The 25,046-nt window shown below is 42.1% G+C and overlaps 1 protein-coding gene across 1 annotated transcript in view; it reads right to left on the bottom strand.

Annotated features, from left to right (window-relative positions):
• LOC108932723 (protocadherin-15-like) overlaps positions 1 to 25,046 on the bottom strand; it is a 173,402-nt gene that overhangs the window by 113,128 nt on the left and 35,228 nt on the right. The window contains exons 3-6 of the mRNA XM_029250860.1: positions 14,606 to 14,692; positions 14,358 to 14,469; positions 8,625 to 8,639; positions 8,258 to 8,323 (exon numbers count right to left, since the gene is read on the bottom strand). Of these exons, the coding sequence (XP_029106693.1) occupies positions 8,258 to 8,323; positions 8,625 to 8,639; positions 14,358 to 14,469; positions 14,606 to 14,692 (280 nt within the window). The remainder of the gene's footprint in view (positions 1 to 8,257; positions 8,324 to 8,624; positions 8,640 to 14,357; positions 14,470 to 14,605; positions 14,693 to 25,046) is intronic.

The following is a 25,046-nucleotide window of genomic DNA, read 5'->3' as shown; positions in this document are numbered from 1 at the left end:
AGTGGCCTAACAGTAAAATAAGCTGATTTCTACCCCACAGAACTTCAATATAGTCTTTAATTTGATAATTCAGTTAAATAAACTCCAAAATGTAAATGTAGATGTATGAGTAATATCTAACAATGAACAAAATGCATTATATTCAAATCAACTGGACAAAATAAATTAATTATCACTCATCATTACCGTATTTTAACTGCCACAAGTTCATATATAGCAGACTGCACCTTAAAATACAGCCAAGTCTGTGAGGAAAAGTATTTCATCCCTGAGCTATTGTCCACTAACAAATAGTATATTTAATTTATTACAGCAAAAGAACTTTAGCAAATTGAAACTAAATGTGTTGAAATAGAAGTAAAAAAATCAAGTTGCATTTTCTTACAGAAAATTTTATTAAAAGATTTTAAATACATATGCTTTGAGGCAAATTTAGGGAGAACTAGAACTGAAATTATTTATGGATTTTTTTAAAACTTTATTAGATTACTCTCCATCCTCACCAATAAACTATCAATCAATAACAGAGCATTTAAAAGCCGCAACCCTCCGTGGCACCTCACCACTACTCCATCGCCTCCTGTACTACCAAACAGTGCAGTTGTTGGGGTGAGCGAGTCTTGACAACCTTGCCCAAAACTAGGCATGAGAACTCCCCAGAATGAAAAAAGGAAGCACAGCACTACAACAACACTACAGCTACTAGTCTCTGATGTAATACTTCTAACTTCTGCACTTCCGTTACCTAAACATAAATGTAGTGATTAAGAGACTTGAATGTCAACCAGAAGTCTGCTCATTCAAGTTTCAGTCATATGTGTTGCATCATTTTGCAATATGGAAAACATGAAAAATGCAGAAAAAATCCTGCCCATACATAAAATACAGTTTTAGAATAACTTAAAATCCTGTGACAATGTAGTATTGCTGATACTTCACAGCTCCAAAACAGTGGGTTTAATTCAGCCCTGGTTCTGTTTGTGTGGGATATAGCTCTCCCTGTGTTTGTGTGAGTTCTCTTCCATAGTTTAAAGATCTGATTTCGGTATTTAAGTGTCCTGCAGCAGATTGGCATTCCTCTCTAGTGTGTATCGTACTGTCACGTCCATGCCCACAACTCAGTCAACAGCACCTGACTCCAGTTCAGCACCTACCCTTTAAAAGACACTCCACAACACCCAGACCGTTGTGAAATCTCGTCAGGGACAACCACCCTTTCCCGTAACACTTTGTTCACAAGCATCGCTAGCTCTTTGTTTACGTCCTCCAGTAGTTGACTCTTCGCTTCGTTTCCTGACCACGTTCACGGATCCTCGTTCCTGTCCTGTTCGCCGTTCAACCAACTCTTCGCTAAGTCCCCTGACCTCATCAATGGATCTTCGCTCTGACCCCGACCGCCAATCGACCGACCCTTTGCCTGTCCCCGACACTGAGAACTCGCCTCATCCCTCGTCTCCGGACGAACGACGCTGCACTTGGGTCCAGCCGTCCCAGGCCCCTATGTTTCCCGTGACACGTACGTTGCATACGGAGCTTGCCAGGATTTGCATTTATTAATTTAGCTGACACTTTTCTCTAAACTAAGTCAAAATGTTAAGCTACTTACAACTACACTCACATTGACATGATAGCATCACGCAGTTGCTGCAGATTTGTCGGCTGCACATCCATGATGCGAATCTCCCGTTTCACCACATCCCAAAGGTGCTCTATTGGATTGAGATCTAGTGACAGTGGAGGCCATTTGAGTATAGTGGGCTCATTGTCATGTTCAAGAAACCAGTTTGAGATGATTTGAGCTTTGTGATATGATGCATTATCCTGCTAGAAGTAGCCATCAGAAGATGGGTACACTGTGGTCATAAAGGGGTGAACACAATCAGCAACAATACTCAGGTAGGCTGTGGTGTTTAAACGATGCTCAATTGGTGCTAAGAGGCCCAAAGTGTGCCAAGAAAATATCCCCACACCATTACACCACCACCATCAGCCTGAACCGTTGATACAAGGCAGGATGGATTCATGCTTTCATGTTGTTTATGCCAAATTTTCACCCTACTATCTGAAAGTCGCAGCAGAAATTGAGACTCATCAGACCAGGCAATGTTTTTCCAATCTTCTGTTGTCCAATTTTGGTGAGCCCGTGTGAATTGTACCCTCAGTTTCCTGTTCTTAGCTGACAGGAGTGGTACCCGGTGTGGTCTTCTGCTGCTGTAGCCCATCTGTTTCAAGGTTCGATGTGTTGTGCATTCAGAGATGTTCTTCTGCATATCTTAGTTGTAACGAGTGGTTATTTGAGTTACTGTTGCCTTTCTATTAGCTCAAACCAGTCCGATCATTCTCCTCTGACCTCTGGCATCAACAAGGCATTTTTGCCCACAGAACTGCCACTCACTGGATATTTTTTCTTTTTCTGACCATTCTCTGTAAATCCTAGAGATAGTTGTGCGTGAAAATCCCAGTAGATCAGCAGTTTCTGAAATACTCAGATCAGCCCGTCTGGCACCAACAACCATACCACGTTCAAAGTCACTTAAATCACTTTTCTTCCCCATTCTGATGCTCAGTTTGAACTTCGGCAGATCGTCTTGACCATGTCTACATACTTAAATGCACTGAGATGCTGCCATGTGGTTGGCTGATTAGATAGTTGCGTTAATGAGTAGTTGAACAGGTGTACCTAATAAAGTGGCCAGTGAGTGTATTTACCTCTTTACACAGCTGGGTAATTTTACAGGAGCAATTTCAGGATATGTACCTTGCTCAAGGGCACTACAGCAGTAGGTGAACTTTGAACTGGTAACCTTTGGAGCCAAAGACAGTGGCAGTGATCACTGTTCTATATACCACTATACTATACACAAACAAGTGGTTTGTGGAAATTAATCATTTAATATTAATAATTTATTTTCGCTGGAACCTTTGACAAAGGTGACTTAGAATCTTAGGGCTGGATAACAGACTGCTTAAAATTATTAATCCAGTTATACATGCAAGTAAGTTTTACTAGAGCAATTCAAAGTACTTTGCTCAAGCCTACTACAATAGGAGTGAGGGTTTGACCGGGAGTGTCCTTCTAACAGCACAACGACAGCTCTAACCATTAAAATAGCCTCTGTACCTTAAACATGCATTCGTTTCACACCACATCAATACCCTGACAGGTGCAGACATACACACATATTGCCTGAAACCACTTGTCCCATACAGAGTCATGGTGAGCCAGAGCCTAACCCAGCAACACAGGTTACAAGGCTGGAGGGACACACACCCAGGACAGGGCACCAGTCTGTTGCAAGGCACTTCAAACGGGATTCAAACCCCAGACCCACCAGTGAGCAGGGCCTGGGCCAACCCACTGCGCTACTGCACCACCACACCCCACTTGACAGGTGCAGAGAAATGAGTAATTACATATTTTTTAGGTTTATAAAAAGCATCCCTGTGAATGACAACAGTTATAAAATTATGGAGTGTTAGTTTCAATTTAGTATCTTCCTTGCTTCATTCATTCATTTTACTAATTTTCCCTGGGTCCTCTGGTTTCCTTCCAAAATCCAAAGAAAGTGAAGTGGTGACAAACTGCTCTTAGTTAGTTAGTTAGTTAGTGAGAGAGAGAGACTGTCAGATTGCCCTGTAATGGACTGGTGCCCTTTTCAGGGTGGACCCTGCCTCATGACCTGTGCTTCTGGTATAGGCTCTGCGACACCAGCACTCTGCATTGGGCAAACAGTCATTAAAAATAAATGGATGCATCAATTATGATTTGATTTTTGTTTTAAATTTAAAATACTTTAAGATGCCTGTCTGATCAAAGCCACCAACAGCCTGAAGTGCTTTATGGACTATCATACATCCCCAACACATGAGCTACAAATAAAGACTCTGGAAAACCAGCTGCATTTTCTGATGAAAGCATAGCCTCATTCTCAGGTTTTAGAAACAGCCATGCATGACAAAATCAAAAATAAGTAATGAAGGGTTTGCTTTATTTTACAAATGCTGAAGAAAAAATGGATTTCACCATTTTCAAGACTGCTTGCTAACGCAGGAAATCTGCAACCATTTGCAAATCTCAACATGTATTTCAAAGCACATAATATATCAGGCAACATTCAGTTAGAAAATGTGACAACTGGCATACTGCTTTCTGTCAAAAAATACATTACCAGTTCCCCAAGATGAAAAAAAATAAAAACACATATTCTCAGTGGAAAAAAAACTGAGATGTCAGCATTTTTGTTAACACTGAAATATACTGTACTTCACAATTGGGGATCACTATGGTATTATTTTCATGTCATTTAGTTATTAAATTATTAAATTACATGTCACTTAAGCTTTTTTTAATTAGACTTATTAATATTAATTATTAAAATATATTTCAAATATTAAGTTTCCAAAAGTCTTTCTGTTTGTATGTGTATCAGCAATTAACCTTCTTATGTGGCTGTAAACTTACTCATAGGACGAGGACTTTTTTTTCTTCTTGAAAGTAAGGGTTAGTAGAATGACTTTACATCTGTCAAGAGTGAAACTTCTCAAATTTCATATAAAGAGCTCAGAAAAATCTTGTATTACCTTTTATTAGATGTTTGTAGTACAACTTGTAAGTAATGGCCTTTTGTAATTGATACATTAAGTTGTTTAAACTGCAATCTATATCCTTTAATGACTTTATGGTTCAAATTGAATTTTGTTGTGTTTAATTTCTACTTTACATTTACATTTAATTCCAAGCACATTTTTAGCATCTAATTCTCAGCATTATACTCGAGCAGCCACACAGGTCAGAACTGGATTAAGGCTACAGTATTTAACTCATGTCCATAAAGTGCCATATGGATACTCATCAATTTGAACTCTGCCCTTTATTTTAAAGATCCCTAACAGTTGCAAACTTCTGAGAAACGGGAAGGAAAAAAAGCTTTTCTCACTTCATGGATTTCTCTTTCCTGAGAGATCTGAAAACCATGATGACATGAAATGTGATCAAACGCCCATGATCAAAAGGGTTTTAAAGTGTTCAAACATTGACTGCGTGTAACTTTTACAACCTCTTTTTAACTGCTCATGGTGTGTGTGTTTGTGGTGTTATGTGACCATAACATGAAAATGTCCTCAGAAAATCTGCATTCAGACTGTTTAAGAAGGCCTGTTGTCTGCACTTTTAAAATGATTACAAATATTTCTCAAAAAGACAGGTAGGCCAATGACTAACAGATCATGAAAGAAGGTAATCAAAAGAAATAAGTCACGTGTGAATATGTAAAAAAAAAAAAAAAAAAAAAAAAAAGCTAACAACAAAAACTCAGAATAACCTGTGTAAAAATTAATCATTTGACAGTGTGAAGCTTCATGTCAAAATCAGAAGTTATGACAGTAAAAGCCTTTCCTGTTTATATGCAATGGCATATTTCGAAATAATAATAATCATTATATGCATTATTTTTATTAATATTAATTATTTTTATGAAGGGGGTGCGGTGGCGCACTGGGTTGGACCACAGTCCTCCTCTCCGGTGGGTCTGGGGTTCGAGTCCCGCTTGGGGTGCCTTGCGACGGACTGGCGTCCCGTCCTGGGTGTGTCCCCTCCCCCTCCGGCCTTGCGCCCTGTGTTACCGGGTTGGCTCCGGTTCCCCGCGACCCCGTATGGGACAAGCGGTTCTGAAAATGTGTGTGTGGGTGTGTGTGTGTGTGTGTGTGTGTGTGTATTTTTATGAGATCTTTTCTCCAGACACAGAACTGCAAAAAAGTAACTGCATTTGTTCAGTAGGAAAACCACTTACTATCTACTTTTTTCTTGAACTGTGCTTTGCTGAAGAACAGTTTACAAATCTGTGTCAGGCTCAACAGTTCACAAAGCGAATGCTTGCCCTGAGGCTTTGAAGGCAACACACACAGTACACTCTATCAAGCAGATTTAATTTTTTTATGCACATAACTCATACTACAAAGTGTAGAAAAGTGACCACAAAAATGGAGGATTAACACACTGTAAGAAAGTGGCAACCTCCAGATACGTACAACAGCATACATATATAGTTTGCATATCCAACATATCATACAAAATATATACATTAATGCAAAATATGCACATTCGAGAAGCACAATACCTTTTTCACAGTATGCTTTTCAGTGCAGGAGTTTTATCCAGTTTTACTTATTTAGTTATACAGTCCACTACAGATTCCGCAGGTGTGTCAAAGAACTGCGTGAGTCAGACAGGAACTGTAATTTTAAAAAATCCACTGTCTGTGACTGCACCCTATTAACTGTATTAACCTGTTTTTTTATAGAGTAACGTGAGGGACAGCTGCATTGCTCAAGCCATCTCCTTAATTGCATACATATCTGCTTACAGTTACAGCTTGCGTAACTAACTTACTAGCCTAAGGCTAAGTAACTAACCCAAAGCAGTGGAGGAAAATAATACAAGCTAAGGTGAATGACATTATTATTGATTATAGTCATGCAATTAAAAACTACGATGTTCACTGGCATAGTAACCAGACTTCTGGAAATGCATGCCCCTCACTTCACCCAAATACAATGGAAATAATAAAAAGCAGTTTCTGCTTCAGCCAACGCAACCTTGCCACTCAGAGCAGTGTTGTCACATTGGCAAACTCTTCTCCGTAACAACAACCTCTCCTCAGTCCAGCAATGTAAAATCCCTCAGTGTGAAAATGAAATGAAAGGTATGGTGCCTTCTGTTCCAGTTGGTTAATAATAAAAAAAAAAACTGATGCAGTTAGTATTTCATAACTGCTGTTTTCCTCCAAATGTAGTATTTCACTCACACACATTTTCGGAACCGCTAGTCCCATACGGGGTCGCGGGGAACCGGAGCCTACCCGGTAACACAGGGCGTAAGGCCAGACAGGGAGAGGACACACCCAGTACGGGACGCCAGTCCGCCGCAAGACACCCCAAGCGGGACTCGAACCCCAGACCCACTGGAGAGCAGGACCCGGTCCAACCACTGCGCCACCGCGCCCCCCCGATGTTGTATTTCAGTGAATTTATAATGGAAGAAGTATGTACGTGTCATGGTTGCGCGTAGCAAGGACGGACTCAAGCGCAAAGTTGTCATACCCCGATGTTTAATAAAGCCAAATCAGAATCCAAAAGCAAAGTCGAGGGACAGGCGTGGGACAGGCGATCAGTAAACGTGGCACAGAGGGCTAGGCAAAGAACGTGGTCTGGAATACACAGGCAAAGGTCGATGTCGGAGTAGGTTCACTGTAGCACAGCTCGAAGGTAAACAAAGGAGGCAAAACACGGTTCCGCATCTGGGCTTCCTCCGCTTCCCTCTTTATTGCCGTTCCCATTAGGAAACGGCAGGTGTCGCCGATGTGCCGGCTGCGGGGGACGTGACAGTACGCTCATCAATTGTATAACATGAACAAACTATCAGCAGCCAGTAGACAAAAAAAAAAATTAGTTGCAAGCTTAAGGACCCATCAAGATGGCATAACTCACTGCTCAACCCATTCACTTTAGATTTTCAACCAAAGAGTTGGATTAATATCACATTCAATTCAATTCAATTTATTTTTATAGAGCACTCTTCTCAAGCAGTGACAGAGTGCTTTAACACAGGCACAAGGCAAGAAAAACAGATACAAGCAAAGAAGACAGTTGACTAATGGCTACCATAATAAAGTACTTTTATAGAGCTATAAGTATGCCTACTGGCCACCGGGGAAAGGAACAAAAACTGCCAACTGAAGGTTGAGGGAGAAAAAAAAAACCACTGGGGGTCCACAGGCCAGTGGTTACCCACCCCTCCTGGGCATTCTAGAAAGTAACAATTGTAAGCCAGTGTAACAAGTAATAATGAGTATGTTGCTAAAACATAACCGTCGGCATTCCATATGCCAGAGTCCATAAAATTCTATTGGTCAAAAGTGGACTTTGCGATATTATTTGGGAACACCAATTTTTTTCTCAACTTAGTTTTACAGTGCACTTCCCAACTTTGAATGAAACTCGTCAAATTTAGACAAATTGTTAATGCAAAGTGTTTCAAAATCTGTGCAAAACATCAGAGAATGAATGAGAATATAAATGAATGAACATCTGAAAATGTAAATATTAAAGGAGAGGTTGGAAAAAATGCAAGGCAAAGAGAAAATTTTATGAAAACACACACATCATCAGAAGTTTGACTAATGCATAGTCCAAGATACACAAATAAAGTTAATCAACCTCATAGAGTCATAGATACAAGAGCTGAAGATGTGTTACATACCATTAGCACTTTCTTCGTCAACTGTTACAATTGTGGCCGGGGGTCCTGACCTTGAGAGTTTGCATGCTGCACACCAAGAAAAACAAAAAAATGAATGGTGATCACACAATGAAATATGTTTACAATGAGAAAGCTACCTTAAACTTTAAGCTACTTTAATGTATAATAAAAAGCGCATATCTAAGACTGTGTACAGAACACCATGGACAGGAGGAAAAAACAGGATCTTCATGTGTGGCACAAGATGCCTGTTAAGCTGCACTGAGACATATGACAGTATCAGAAGGACTGAAACCATACAGACAGCAATACATTCAATAGCCATGAAGTGACAGGAGTGTTAGAAAAGAAAGATTCACTATCTTACCCTCATACTGCCAGTCTGAAGTCAGTTAGTGTCATCAGCAGAAAGCAGAACAGAATGATGGAAGAAAAGAAGAACATGGATTCATTTGTTCCTCCAATGCTTAAAGGCAATGATAAAAGGAAACAGTATTGTTGTGTATTGATTATAGTGCAAACTCCGGGCTAAGTGTTAATAGGCCACTCTTAATAGCACCATGGGTTAGAGTTTGGTTGGCCGGCAATATGTACAGAAAAAGGGTAGAAGAGTTGTTGCTGCACGTGGTTCAGTAAAGGAAAAAGAAAACATTATCCATCGCGTCTTATCTTTATTTGTGTTCGAGTGTAGTTATTGCACCCGTAAACACAACAAGTAGATAAAAAGAGGAAAAGGTCTTCACCACAGAGTTTATTTCATTGTGTAAATGAAGTTATCTTTATTATAAAAATCAGGACTAAAGGAAGCATTAAGGGTTAATTCAAAGACAAAAAGGAAAAAGGAAACTTGTACTGAAGAGCTATAAATAGGAGCATTTCTCCCAAAATGCGACTAAGACCACTCTCAATACAACCAAGCTGATTAATTTTGCCAGCTAGTGATGCAGTTAGTCAGCACTAATGCTCGATGACCTAGGAATTGAAACATTCAAGGATTCACAAAGTCACAAAATAAACTTTGTGCAAGTCTGGTTTCATTATGCTGCTAGAATTTAACAGCAATAGCATTCAGTGGTACACTAACAGAGTGTGTTGTAAATGAATGCAGAGATGACTATGAATGTACCAAATCCAGTGTTTAAAAAAATATAGATGCATTGTACACTTTTAATATTTTGCTATTTCTTTGTTTTGCATCAAATGCGAAAACACTGAGTGACTGTGAACTAAAGTATATTCATTGATACTAGTTTTATGCATTTCATTGATTTTAAACATGTACCTGCACATGAATATTATTATTGCTTTGATAATGTGCCTTTCATTACACAATTAGACACAATTTCCATCATTTTAAGATATCCAAGAAGATATGCAATATACTTATATTGTACATTTAATAGATTCATACATTTTTAATCAATATTATAAATATATAATGAATGAAATTGCAATATTCTTAATGATCGCAGATTTACTAAAACTGAAATCTTCACAGGCAAATTTCTCATAACCATTCATCTAGAAATAGATAGATATATAGATAGATAGAACTTTATTGAAGATTCCTAATCACCTTTCTTGTAATTTTTTTTTTTAAATATATAACCATTTATCTTAAATTACAGGAGTAGCTGCGTGAAGATTTATCCATTGTTTTACAAGATTGAATTCAAAGTCAAAGTGTATGAACATTTACACATTACATGAACTTAAAAGCCCCTCCACGAACCGCCACCTTACCGAGGTGGAGGGGTTTGAGTGCCTGAATGATCTCAGGAGCTATGTTGCCTGGGGCTGCAAACAGGTCCTGGGTGACAGACGAGACAAAGCGCGGTTCAGAATCCCCTTATGAAAATTAAATGAAGGATCTCGTTCACCCCGCCCGGTATGGGGTCACCGGGGCCCCACCCTGGAGCCAGGCCTGGGGGGGGGGGGGCTCGCATGCGAGCGCCTGGTGGCCAGGTCTATGCCCACGGGGCCTGGCCGGGCTTAGCCCGAAGCCAAGACGTGGAGCTACTCTTCGGTGGGCTCACCACCTGCCGGAGAGGACATAAGGGGCCGGTGCGTTGTGATTTGGGCAGTGGTCGGGGCCGAGTGCCCGGTCGATCCAAACCTCGGATGCCAACTCTGGCTTTTGGGACTTGGAATGTCACCTCACTGGCGGGGAAGGGGCCTGAGCTGGTGCGGGAAGTTGAGAGATACCATCTAGATATAGTCGGGCTCACTTCCACTCACAGCTTGGGTTCTGGAACCACTCTCCTCGATCGGGGGTGGACTCTCCACTATTCTGGCGTTGCCCAAGGTGAGAGGCGGCGGGCTGGTGTGGGCTTATTAATAGCCCCCCAGTTCAGCCGCCATGTGTTGGAGTCTACCCCGGTGAATGAGAGGGTCGTCTCCCTACGCCTTCGGGTCAGGGAACGGTCTCTCACTGTCGTTTGTGCTTATGCGCCTAGTGGCAGTGTAGAGTACCCGGCCTTTTTAGAGTCCTTGGGGGGCGTGCTGGAAAGTGCTCCCACTGGGGACTCTGTCGTTCTACTGGGGGACTTTAACGCCCACGTGGGCAGCAACAGTGACACCTGGAGGGGCGTGATTGGGAGGAACGGCCTCCCTGATCTGAACCCGAGCGGTGAGTTGTTATTGGATTTCTGTGCTAGTCATGGTTTGTCCATAACAAACACCATGTTCATGCATAAGGGTGTCCATCAGTGCACTTGGCACCAGGACACCCTAGGTCGGAGGTCGATGATCAACTTTGTAGTCGTTTCTTCTGACCTTCGGCCATATGTCTTGGACACTTGGGTGAAGAGAGGGGCTGAGCTGTCAACTGATCACCACCTGGTGGTGAGTTGGATTCGATGGCGGGGGAAAAAGCTGGACAGACCTGGCAGGCCCAAACGCATAGTGAGGGTCTGTTGGGAACGTTTGGCGGAGGCCCCTGTCAGAGAGGTCTTCAACTCCCACCTCCGACAGAGCTTCAACCAGGTCCCGAGGGGGACGGGAGTCATCGAGTCCGAATGGACTATGTTCTACACCTCCATTGTCGGGGCGGCGGTTCGGAGCTGCAGCCATAAAGTCTCCGACGCCTGTCGCGGCGGCAATCCCCGAACACGGTGGTGGACACCGGAGGTAAGGGATGCCGTCAAGCTGAAGAAGGAGTTCTATCGGGCCTGGCTGGCTCATGGGACTCCTGAAGCAGCTGACGGGTACCGGCGGGCCAGATGGAATGCGGCTCTGACAGTCGCCGCGGCAAAAACTTGGGCCTGGGAGGAGTTTGGTGAGGCCATGGAGGAAGACTTTCGGTCGGCCTCAAAGAGATTCTGGCAAACCGTCCGGCGACTCAGAGGGGGGAAGCAGTGTTCCGCCAACACTGTTTACAGTGGAAGTGGTGCGCTGCTGACCTCAACTGAGGATGTCCTCAGGCGGTGGAAGGAGTACTTTGAGGATCTCCTCAATCCCTCCGACACGCCTTCCGTAGAGGAAGCTGAGGCTAGGGACTTGGAGGGGGACTCGTCCATTACCCTGGCTGAAGTTGCTGAGGTAGTCAAAAAACTCCTCGGTGGCAAGGCTCCGGGGGTGGATGAGAACCGCCCCGAGTTTCTCAAGCCTCTGGATGTTGTGGGGCTGTCTTGGCTGACACGCCTCAGCAGCATCGCGTGGAGTTCGGGGACGGTGCCTCTGGACTGGCAGACCGGGGTGGTGGTCCCTCTTTTTAAGAAGGGGGACCGGAGATTGTGTTCCAACTATAGGGGGATCACACTCCTTAGCCTCCCTGGGAAAGTCTATGCCAGGGTACTGGAGAGGAGAATCCGACCGATAGTCGAACCTCGGATACAGGAGGAGCAATGCGGTTTTCGCCCTGGCCGTGGAACACTGGACCAGCTCTATACCCTCACTAGGGTGTTGGAGGGTTCATGGGATTTTGCCCAACCAGTCCATTTGTGTTTTGTGGACCTGGAGAAGGCATTCGACCGTGTCCCTTGTGGCATCCTGTGGGGGGTACTTCGGGATTATGGGGTTCAGGGCTCGCTGCTACGGGCTGTTCATTCCCTGTATGACCGGAGCAGGAGCTTGGTTCACATTGCCGGCAGTAAGTCAGACCTGTTCCTGGTGCATGTTGCACTCCGCCAGGGCTGCCCTTTGTCACCGATTCTGTTCATTATCTTCATGGACAGAATTTCTAGGCGCAGCCCCCCCAGAGGAGCTGGAGCTGGAGGAGGTTTGCGGGGAGAGGGAAGTCTGGGGGGCTCTGCTTAGACTACTGCCCCGCGACCCGGTCCCGGATAAGCGGAGGAAGATGGATGGATGGATGAATTTAAAATATCATGGGTGAAGTGAGTCCAGAAGAGGTCTGTTTTAAGACCCTTTTTAAAGGTGGACAGAGATTCTTCAGTTCTGAGCATGGGGGGGGGGGGGGGGGGGGGGGGGGGGGGACCTTTGTGCTTTTGGACCTTTCGTGCATGAGACCACCAACTGGGCAGAGGTGGTAGGGGTGTAGCGGATGATCAGGTCTTGTAGATAGCTGGGAGTAGTTCCACTGATGCATTTGTAGGCCATAACTAGGGTCTTAAATTTGATCCAGACAGCTATGAGAAGCCAATGCAGAGAGACGAGGATGGGAGATACATAGGAACACTTTGGCAAGTCAAACAACATGTGCAGCAGCATTCTGTATCAGCTGTAGAGGTTTGATGGCAGCAGCTGGAAGGCCAGACCAGAGAGAGTTGAAGTAGTCCAGGCTGGATATCACGATGGCTCAGATAATTAATTGTGCAGAGTTCTGCATTGTGCAGGATCTATTTGCAGGTCTGAATTGTGGCTTCGGTGTGCTGAGAGAAAGATTGACTTGAGTCAATTATTACTCCCAGACTCTAAGCCGAGGTGGTAGGCCAAATGAATGAGTTGTCTAGTTTGATAGAGAGTTCATGACAGGAAGACAGGCCAGCTAGGAGGTGAAGGATCTCTGTTTTGGAGAGGCTGAGTTGTAGGTGGTGATTAGATATCCATGCAGAGATGTCCGACAGGCAAGCAGTGATGCACCCAGAAATGTCTGACACTCCAGGTGGAAATGAGAGGAAGAGCTGGGTATCATCATTGTAGCAGTGATATCTGATTTCACCTCTAATAAAAAAAAAAAAACCCTCCCTGGACCCCCACGTGGTTGAAAATAACGGACTGGTCTCTCTCCTCTCCTTCGTGTCTAAAACCCTAGAGCGGGCGGGCCTGTGATCAACTGTCTGATTTCCTCAACCAGAACCATCTTCTCGATGGTTATCAGTCTGGTTTCAAAGTTGGTCACTCCACTGAGACCTCCCTTCTGGCGGTATCTGACACTCTCCAAGCTGCTAGAGCTGCCTCCCTCTCCTCGGTCCTTATTCTTCTTGATCTGTCTGCAGCATTCGACATTGTCAATCACCGGTTTCTACTCTCCTCTCTTAACCAGCTTTGGATCAAAGGTGGGGCACTAAGATGGTTTGAATTCTACCTATCTGATAGATCCTATCAAGTGGTCTGGTGGTACGCTCGTTCTTTCCTTCTGCCTCTCTCAACTGGTGTTCCGCAGGGCTCAGTATTGGGTCCTCTTCTTTTCTCGATCTACACCTCCTCCCTCAGTCCAGTCATAGCCTCTATGGATTCAAATACCACTGCTATGCTGATGATACCCAGCTCTTCCTCTCCTTTCCACCTGATGCATCAGACATCTCCGCACGCATTGCTGCCTGCCTGTTGGACATCTCTTCATGGATGTATGATCACCACCTGTAACTCAACCTCTCCAAAACAGAGATTTTTTACCTCCCAGCTGGCCTGTCCTCTTGTCACGATCTGTCGATCAAACTGGACAACTCACTCATTTCATCTACCTCCATGGCTAAGAGTCTGGGAGTAACAATTAATGTGAGTCTGTCATTCTCTCAGCACATCGAAGCCACAACCCGGTCCTGCAGATACATCCTGCATAATATTCGTAGGATCCGTCCCTATCTCACTACTGACTCTGCCCAACTACTTGTCCAGGCCATGGTGACTTCCCATCAAGTCAAGGAGGCTGAGGACCACGGAAAGGGAGACCACTCTAGCTAATTGGAGAGCATCATACAGTGCCAGGAGTACTGTCTTGGTGGAGTGTCCAGCTTTGAATCCAGACTGATATTTGTCGAGGCCATGGTTGCTGGTGAGGAATTCAGATAGTTGATCACAGCCTGCCAGTTCTAGAGTTTTTGACAGAAAAGGGAGAAGGAAGACCGGCCTGTAATTTTAGACTGAGTCAAGATTCAGAGAGGGTTTCTTTGCCAGAAGTGAAATGAGGGCAATTTTGAAGGCAGATTGGAAGCAGCCAGAGGAGACCAAGGAGTTGACGATCTTGGAGATGAAGGTGGAGAGATGGTCTGTAGCAGTGTCAATGGGATTGGATCGAACGAGCAGTTTGTGGCTCTGTGTGACAGCAGGAGGTCAGAGGTTTCAGTTTCTGACAGGGGCTTGAATTCAGAGGGCGTGACTTTGCAGGGAGGTCCAGCACGATCAGGGCAGACAGATGCCAAGAACTTGTTTCTGATTGCATTGACTTTGTCTCCAAAAACAAAGCAAGTCATCCGCAGTGAGAAGAGATGGAGGAGGAGGCAGCAGAGGACAGAATAGGAATGAAAAGGTGGAAAAGGGTCTGTGTGGTTTTTTTGGTTGCAGACTGTATGGTGTTGTGGAAGAAGGTTGTTTTAGCTGAAGAGACAACAGAGTGAAAGTTAAGAGTTAAGAGTTCTTTTTAGACATCCAGGTCCATGCAAGTTTAGGATTTCCGCCATTGTTGCTCGGCAGCCTGGAGTTTGGTCCTGTTGGCACATAATGTATTGGTCAGCCATGGGGTGGCACTGAGACATGCTGGTCTGGAAGTTAAGGGGCAGAGCAAGTCAAGAGAGAAAGATAGGGCAGAGAGGAAAACATTAGTAGCATTGTCTGTTGATAGATCTGAGAGCTGTGCAGCAGAAAGGAGAATGGACAGTGTGGCAGAGGCAAGGCAGGAGGGTAAGAGAGATTTTAGGTTACGGCAGAAGGTGAGGTGCAGAAGGAGGGGAGGGATTAGTGCTAAGGCAGGGTTGGAAGAAAATGAAGAAATGATCAGAGGCATGCAGTGGAACAACAGAGACAACAGGACAGCCACAGTTATGGGAGAAGACGAGGTCAAGGTGAAGGAGGGTGAACAGAATATGCCCACCGGGGAGAAACGAGCAGGCCTGTGCCTCCACTTCTGCCAGAGGGACAAGGGCTGTGAGAGAATGAGTAGTTGGTAGAGAGGACTGTGGGTGTGGCTGTGTTGTCTGGGGTAATCCAGGTTTAAGTTAGGGCCAGGAGGTCCAGTGAGAGGCGTAGGCTGCGATGAAGTCAGCCTTCCTCACAGCAAACTGGAATTTCCAGAGATAGATAATTTTTCCTGATAATGTTTCTTTCAAAAAAATGTGAAAATATACAATAGTCTTTGACAAGAGAAGTGTCTCTGTAAGTTTTCAGTACACTGTTACACTTGTCAGACTCATCCTCCCCTTGTTACAATAAGATTTGTCTAAATCAACAGTGAACTCAGGGCTTTATTAAGAGTCTCTGTTTCACATCAAAATTCCTCATTCATTTCGCTGCTTTCCTTGATTCTGTAAAGTATCAGCAATTACTGAGAGGGGTGTCACCTTACATGGCATAACACAGACTCTGTAACCAGCTGCCGCAAGGCTAGAGTTTTCTATTGAGTGCATGGTAGACTGCTCTGCTGCAACTTAACACCTGTTGTCAGGTGAGAAGAAATAGATACTCTATGAAAAATTTATGTTGGCTAGGCCTTCATTTGACAACAGATGAACAAATACAACTTAATTTAACCTGAATTGCAGTTTAAACCAAGGTTATGAAGCATTTTAGGGTTGCTTATGAATGTAGTTCCTCTTGTTAGGACAATTGTTTCAATAAAGTATTTATTTTTGGTATCAACTATCTATTCTGAAATGCCTTCCTAATTTACAAAACTTCATTGCTACAGTCTCTGGAAATTTGTTCACAGGATTATCTACTGCAAATTATGAATCTGCATGGCCTTAGGTATAAAGGGAATTCATAAGACGAGTTAATGGCTTACTATAAAACATATATAATTAGAAAGCAATATGCCTAAGGCTTTTGACATTAATATAAACAGTTAGTAAAACGAGTGGGGGTATCTGAACATTGCAAAATACCCTGAAATGATTTTTGACAATGCATGCGTTAAACCACAATAAGCGGTAGAGACACGGATCAAATGTAGGTTTTTGCAGGCTTCATGGTGGCTCCAGAGGGCTGACTGATTGGAGGGCTCAAATTGTTACTTGAGTATGAGCCACATCATCCACCAACTCTAGGCAACTGAATTCACAGAGGGAACACAATTAACACTGTTCTGCCACAGAGGGAAACATCTTAAATCAGTCAGTATCACAGCTGAAAGCTGCATAAGCATCTCCTTGGGACATGGTGGGAAGCTGGGAGCCACTGATTACTTTAACTGAAGAGATGCACTGCTCCTTCAGCTGCTGCTGGGTCTCCTGTAGAAGAGCACAGCGCTGTGTGACTCGCAGTGTGATAAATAGCCTTTGCCTGACAGGAGTTTGTGTTGGAGAAGCACTCCATCCTTGATGCTTCCTGGCAAGTATGAGGAGGCCTTGCTCATAGCTTAGTATAAAACAGCTGGTGACTGCTATGGTAAATTGGGCAAAAGCATTCCCCACCCCCCCTTTTTTACTTTTATTTAAATACAGAAATTTAAAACATATATGTGTCATCTGTAAATACTTTTTTCAGATGGGCAAAAATTGCAAAACAACATGTGTAAGCAAATATCCTTACATATTATAGTTTTTTCTCTTTTAAATCTAAAGAATTTTCACTTATCTAAAGACAATTTTCTGCAGCCCCTCAGTCATTAAGTTACATTTGTCAAAAGCTCCTCAAGAAAATCCACAGGAAATTCACTGTAGGACCCAGAAAAACAGGTACAAAGAATTCAGTGTAGCATGACAGGTCACTGCCATGCATTCAGTGCCAGAGTGATCACAATCTCATGTTTTCAAGACACATGGTTAAATGTGATGTGATCACAGCAACCAGCATCACTATCATGCTCTAAGGGAGTTACTGTGTTACATCTGTGTGCTGAACTGTGGTTCACCTATGTGGTAATCTGACCAGCTGTGACAATTACAGTAAATGTATCAGGATCATCTCTGAGATAATATACTGCCCATAAACTTAAGTTGTCACAGATTTTAATTATTATAAATTATTTAATTTTCCAAATTTGGAATGCAGTCATCTGAACTTCAACACTCTTCTTATTATTCTGATACTCCAGTAACATGACAACAACTTTAAAGAAAGTTTCTAAACAGGTTAAATTACTGTCAGTTACCAGTTCATTTTGTCATTAATTCAAGCAATGTGCTGTCCAGAACAGAGTGTAAACAGCCCAGAGCCTATCCAGAATCACTGGGTGCAAGTCTGGGGTTACAACCTCAACAGGGTGCTAGTCCATTTTAGGGCCAACTCATTTCAGCAGCACATAAGAAGTATGCTGCTCCTTGAAGGTTCTGTAGCTGTGGGAAATAAACATGTTCAAGGTCATCCCTTTCAGCTCTGCTCTTTACAGTAGAGGAGCATAGAGTTGATGTGTACGTGTCTGCCTCAATTTTCTTTAGATTATGATGTTTCAGCACATACATAAGGAGCAAGAAGCATCTTAGCATTAAAATAAACCAGACTAAACACAAGAGTGCATCTACTCAAAGTTATGTTTCAAATGCTTAAATTTTTTTGCCTTCAATGGCAATCTCAAGGGTTCAGGACCTATGCGATACAAATCAACAGTGTAATTTGGCAGGCATACATAAGATAGAACAGGTTTGTCTCAGAGTTGCATATTTTGACCCAATACAAAGGAAGAATGGGCAGGAGCAGCAGTCACCTGGTATATGAGCGCTGAAGTCATTTCCCCTCATAACCTGCTCACAAAATCTGAGGAGAAATGTACTGGATTTGATATACTGCAAGTGTTGATCATTTGCAATGCAACAATGGATTATAATGGAGTATAAAAAGGAGTTTAGCAGTACAGTAAAAATCAGTGGCTTTGGATCTAATCAGATTAGTGATGTTTTTGAACAATGATATTTCTTAATTCTTTGAAAGATATTTCAAGACCTAAATCAGAAAACTTTATTGCATATGTTTTCACACTTTAATGGATTTAACCCAAAGGTAAATGTGTCCGCCGGTGATGACATGTCTAGAAAGGGCCTGCTTACTGGAACTGTTCCACCATGCTTCTGCATTTCCTAGTAATTCTAGGGGCAATTTTTGTTCTCAGTTTGATCCAAATTTACCTCAAAATCCAATCATGCTGCATTATGGATTACACACACTTGCCTTCATATTATTAGTCTTACAATAATGAAACTGGCCCCTGATATTGAACATAGTCAAATACGCTAACACAAGATCACTTTGAGGTTATGTGTCATTGCTTCCTGAATTCCACCAGCTAAAAAGTTTTGGTGTGGTTTTCAGCATGCCTACAAATTTAATGCACACCAACAGATAAGTCCTTTTGACACTTGGGTGGTGATTTGTAGATTGTATGAAGTTTCAAAGGGTTACTGTAAATAAGAATCAAAAACTTTGACTCTGAGTTGAAGGTACAATAGAAAACATGTGATTGTATCCTGGGAGTCCCAGGATGATCAGGGGATGAAAATCAGAATCAGAAAGAGCTTTATTGCCAAGTATGTTCACACATACAAGGAATTTGACTTGGTGACAGAGACTTCCACAGCACAGACAGAATGACAATGACAAGACAGATGAGAAGATAGAATATGTGAATGAAGGATAAAAAAATATATAAAAATATAAAAGTACCCAATATACAAAATAGTCACTAGACATTGTATGTATGTACAGGTATGTTCTATACAAATGCAAGGGAGTGAGAATAAGAGATATGATGTGATAAATAGTTATAAATATAAATAGTGTTGTGTATTGCACTGGTTTACTCCCTAGGGGGGATTTAGCTGTTCATGAGGTAGATGGCCTGAGGAAAGAAACTTTTCTTGTGCCTGGCTGTCCTGGTGCTCAGTGCTCTGCAGCGCTGGCCAGATGGCAATGGTTGGAAGAGGAAGTAGCCTGGATGTGAGGGGTCTAGAATGATTTTGCTAGCCCTTTTACTGAATCTGGACGAGTGCAGTTCTTGGAGAGCTGTGGGGGGGGGGGGTTGTGCTGCTGATAATTGAAAATTGTGTTGGATGGATGAAGTTCAGATGTATTAACTACAGGAAGAGGCACTAATCTTGGTCAGACAGTCAGAATGACCCCCCAGATGTCCTGCTGAAGATTCAGCATTTTGGGCTGTTGACTTCAGTTAAACTTAACCATTAAAAGTGAACAAATGATTAAACTGGTTTACTTTACTAAAAGGCTGAACATTTTCAACCATTTCTCTGTAGTTATAGGTGGCTGCAATTAATTGTGTCATCTGATAAAAATTTCATGACATTTTAAAGTACAGTCAGTATTGTATAAACTCAGGTACATTCGATCGCATGAGCTTGAGATACAGGGACAGAGATAATGTTGGTTAGCACATTTCCACATTAATTCCAGAAGTGCAGAAATATCACTTTAGTGATTAGTTTGATGTTATTTTAGTTTAATATTGAACTTTCTAATGGTATTTAACGAGTAAATGAACAATATATAATGAAAACATGAGACCATAAAACACACACATACGCACGCACGCACGCACGCACACTGATTTAAACCGCTTGTCCCAAATGGGGTCACGGCGAGCCGGAGCCATACCCGGCAACACAGTGCGCAAGGCTGGAAGGGGAGGACACGCCCAGGACAGGATGCCAGTCCGTCGCAAGGCACCCCAAAGGTGGACTCGAACCACAGACCCACCAGAGAGCAGGACCCGGCCAAGCCCACTGCACCACCACAGCCACAGGCCCCCTCATGAAACACAGCTGCATTTAAATGTATTAAAAAAAAAAAAAACCCCACAGAAATAATTAATTTTCCTGATAGTTGTACGCCCTCAGGTAATTGAGTCTCAAACATTTCACATTTTCAGTTTCCTGCCTGAAATGATTAATTTAAGACAGAAGCACTGCATTGTGACTTTTGCATTGTTGGCAATCATAATGACACAAAGGAATCTGCACACAAATGACAAAAAAACACTGTCAATGATGAAGACAGTTTTTTCCTCATTTCCTCAGTATTTTATCTGAGTATATTTAGGTTCCATAAGCAAAAGTCATTTAAAAGTATTTGCATTCTGCATGAGAAACTTCGTTAGAAATACTGTTTTTTAAAGAATTTCTTTTTAAAGAAGTAATGAGAATGTACTGCATGGTTTTATATCATCATGATTAGACCACTGTAATAGTTTGTTTTATTAACTTCCAAACATCGTCTTACAATACTTTTAAATTTCAGTAACTGGAATGCTTTTACACACTGGATTCTTGCACCAGATGAACCCATATTCAGAAAAGCCAACCTTCTTGATATTATGTTCCTTGTGAAGTGCAAAGCACAATGTTGCATTTACATCTTCATATTTTCTCCTCTGACACAAGAAATCTTCTGGCTGGCTTCAGAACTAAGTGCTGTACTTGGGGTAAACCAGTTTTCTTCCCCAGCCTCATCAGATTAATGAAAGGATATTTGCTGACATTGGCATAAAGCAAATCACACACACACACACACACACACACACACACACACACACACACACACACACACACACACACACACGCGTCTACAACCGTTTGTCCCAAGTGGGGTCACAGCAAGCCGGAGCCTAACCCAGCAACAAAGGGCGCAAGGGTGAAGGGGGAGGAGACACACCCTGGACAGGACACCAGTCCACTGCAAGGCACCCCAAGGCACCACCACCACGCCTCGTGACCCGCATAAAGCAAATGTCCATGCATAAACTTTGCAGTTGCTGGGATGCTAAACTAAATATAACTAGGCATGATCTCCATGAAACACATCATCTGAACAGCTCGGCCCATACAGGGTCACGGGGAGCCGGAGCCTAACCCGGCAACAATGGGCATAAGGCTGGAGGGGGAGGGGACACACCCAGGATGGGACGCCAGTCTGTCGCAAGGCATCCCAAGTGGGACTTGAACCCCAGACCCACCGGAGAGCAGGACCCGGTCCAACCCACTGCGCCACTGCACCCCCCTCTATGAAACAGACCAAATAAATAAATAAATAAGTAAGTAAGTGGAGAAAGTGGTGTTAATCATTACCAAAAACAATCTTTCTGTCATGGTTTCCCCACGGAGAGAGGCGACGGACCCAATTGGAGGTGTTCAAGTGCTTATTCAAGGGACAGGCGAAAACTCATAGTCCGAAAAACAGGCAAAGGGTCACAGAGGAGCAAACGTGGTTCAGGGAAGATCCAAAAGATGTCAGGAAATGAGCCGAGAGTCAGAAACCCAGGGAGACGATGACGGAGGCAAACGAACAAAGGAACAAGAAACACACGGAGAGCGTCAAGGAGACCGGGGTTGTACGCAGTGGTTGTATTATACTGAACGATAGGTTCCGCAATCCGTTGCATCCGGAGCAGCCTAATACCCCTATTCCTGTTCCTTGATCAGCCGCAGATCAGATCATGTCTCTGGTTGCATGGGAGCGGGAGGCGTGACACTTACAATTCAACAACCATAGACTACTAAAAATTAACTAACTGCAGCTGTGGATTAATCAGCGATCTATTGGGTAATTGGCCTTAATTTTCTTTTTTCTAAGCCAGTTGTTCCCTCTCTGGGACTTTACTATCTGGGGTGCAGTTTTTGCCCTTTTTTAAACATTTCAACATTTTGCTTGCAAATAAACATACCGTCAGAAATAAAGCTGGACTGCCTGCTAACTGATCCATAATCATGATCTATGTAAATTAAGCAGGGCACTGTACCTATTAGCTAGCTATCCTGCAGTTCTATACATCGCTAAGAACCAATCAAGTTAGCTTATTTACAGTTCTAAAGTAGCAGCTTTACTTCTAAAAGCTTGTCACATGTAATCCACGTAACATGTCAAACATGTAATAACTGTATAAACACCAAGAAAAACAATGTTACACCCCTTCCTCTAAAACTTTATAAACACTCTTAATTTCTCATCAGGGACAACATTTTTTAAAAAAAGGCATCCCTTTTTTTTTTTTTTTTTTTTTTAATATGGCAAAATGTAGTTATTAAATGTGAACTATATCAAGCACTTTTGAATGAACAACATGTTGCATAAAACAAGAATCAAAAACTGTAACACAGTGCAGTGTACTTGTATACCTTTAGAAAAATGCAATGTGCAAATCTGTTTTGTCAGTTTACTTTGAAAACTGTCTTTTTGTTATGTTGCCTATGCACTGTTTATAATATGAATAACTTAAAAAATACTAACAAAAAATATCAAAGACCACTTACCATCTGTATTATCTTGGGACCAACTGAATGCCAGTAAAGAAAGGATTCCAATTCCTATCACCAGCCAGTGAAATAGTGGCATTTTCTATTGAGAGTTATTTTGTGCCTTCCTGTAAAAGAGCCAGGACAAAGAGGAAGAACTTAATCAGCCCAGAATAACAACTAAACTCTAAAATTGCATGCACAGATGAATATATTATGCATATAAGTCATTGCACAGTTGCATCCCAACAAGAACGTGTGTTGAATTGCTGCTGTATAATAAATAGCTTTTACCAGTTGTAACAGATGTGTTTTTGGTAAAAGTGTCAAATAAGCAGTAAAGTTAAAAATGAAAACCTTTCTAAGATTGCTGTTTCTCAGATTTCTCATAGAAAACCACAACAAAAGTATAGCACACTGTAAACTGCATTATTGTGCTTAGTACAGAAACAAAATGAAAATGAGAGAATCTGGTAGGAACATCAGGATAGTTCAATTAGCTGCATATTTAGTATAACACAAACAACATACATGTAGATCATTAGATACACAGAAAAGATTGAGGAAAAAGTGAAAATCTCAAAAAATCCATCAAATGATGGAGTGTAGATCTGAAAGGAGAGGAAAATTCTTCATGAGATGAGTGAATTTCATTCCACTGCTGACTACACACTAGATGCTCTCTTTGAGGAGTATCACTCTTGGACTAACATTTGGAAATCACAAAAGGTGTGGTTGTAATGTACAGTAAGGAAAAAAGGGACAAATTCAGGGTAGCTAAAAGCATTTGATTAACACTGATATCGCTAACAATGACGTAGGTGTAGTTCGCTACACATAACTGGAAATGTCAGTGAACTGAAAGGTAAGCAGAGTGCCACAGTAATTATGGTATGTTTGCTGCAAATGTGAAAAACCTAACACTATCTGCTTGTTTTCTTATTACAAAAAAAATGAGATCTTAGTTTACAACTTAGACAACTGTTTGCTATATCCCTTAGCTCAAGGATGCTACAGCAAGACACCTCTTGAGCCTTAAATGAATAACATTCAAGCTTAACTACTTGTGTGAGGTTCCCTGAAAAGGAGTTTAATAATTACAGAAAAACTGATAACACTTAAGTATTAAATTGCCTTTCTGACAAAAGACAGTTGGAAATAGTGGGTGCAGGAGATGAAAGAGACTAATTTTATCTCCAAGGGTTAAAATGATTAATACATGTGAGTAGGCAAAGAAAAGGAAGTTTTGGACTGGGGGGAGGGGGGGGGTGGCTTAAGGGTTAGATCTGTTTTGTCATCAGAGCACTGAAGTCACTAGCAAACAGCTCACAACAGGTCAAAATAAAACAAATATATTACAGGACTATTTACATAAACTTGGCATCACTACAAAAATTGATACATTTATATGCATCAAGCTAAGTGCATACATACACATTTATCCATTTTTATCAATGTCTGAAACAGTTTAAGTTAAAGTACATTTACATTTATTCATTTAGCAGACGCTTTGTCCAAAGCGACGTACATCTCAGCAAAAGTACAATTTATGCATTACATTGAGAGGAGGAGACATAGCTGCAGACATGAAAGTCTCAAGCAAACCTAATTTGTTCCCTACCACTTGCTACACCGAAGTTCATTGTTCAAGTAGGTGCATAAGACACAGACAAATCCCAATACCCACACCAATTTTTTTCTTTATTAAATATTTTAAGATACATAAATGAGCAGTACAATACCAGAGTAATAGATGAATAAAGGTTGTATCTGGGGATGCTTCTGGAGTTACGATGCGTGAATGGTTACGCCATAGATGATCTGTAGCTTGCTACACATAACTGTAAATAAATGTCAGTGAACTGCAAGGTAAGCAGAGTGGTATAGTAATTATGGTATGTTTGTTGCAAATGTGAAAAATCTAACTATCTGCTTGTTTTCTTAATAAATAATAAAAAAAGACATCTTAGTAAACTGTTTGCTATATCCCTTAGCTCAAGGATTCTACAGTACTGAAGTACAGTTGAAAGACTTGATTTAGCAGAAACTTTTAACCATCTATGTATTGCCAGTGGTGTAAAAAAGAGGGGGGGGGGGAAAAAAAAAAAATTTTGTATGAAGAGATGTCTTTTTTTGTTTAATGCATCTAGGTTGAAGTCTTTGGCTTACACTGTCCATGTTGCTGTGCCCTTAAACTACAGAAGACTTCAAGGTTCCACTTCATAAATGGATAAAGTTTACACTCAATAAACTCCATCTATCCATTCATTATCGGTAAC

This window comes from Scleropages formosus, chromosome 4, assembly GCF_900964775.1.
Source record: "Scleropages formosus chromosome 4, fSclFor1.1, whole genome shotgun sequence".
Lineage (NCBI taxonomy): Eukaryota > Metazoa > Chordata > Actinopteri > Osteoglossiformes > Osteoglossidae > Scleropages > Scleropages formosus.
Note: the sequence above shows the minus strand (reverse complement) of the source record. Positions and strands in the feature narration are given on the sequence as shown.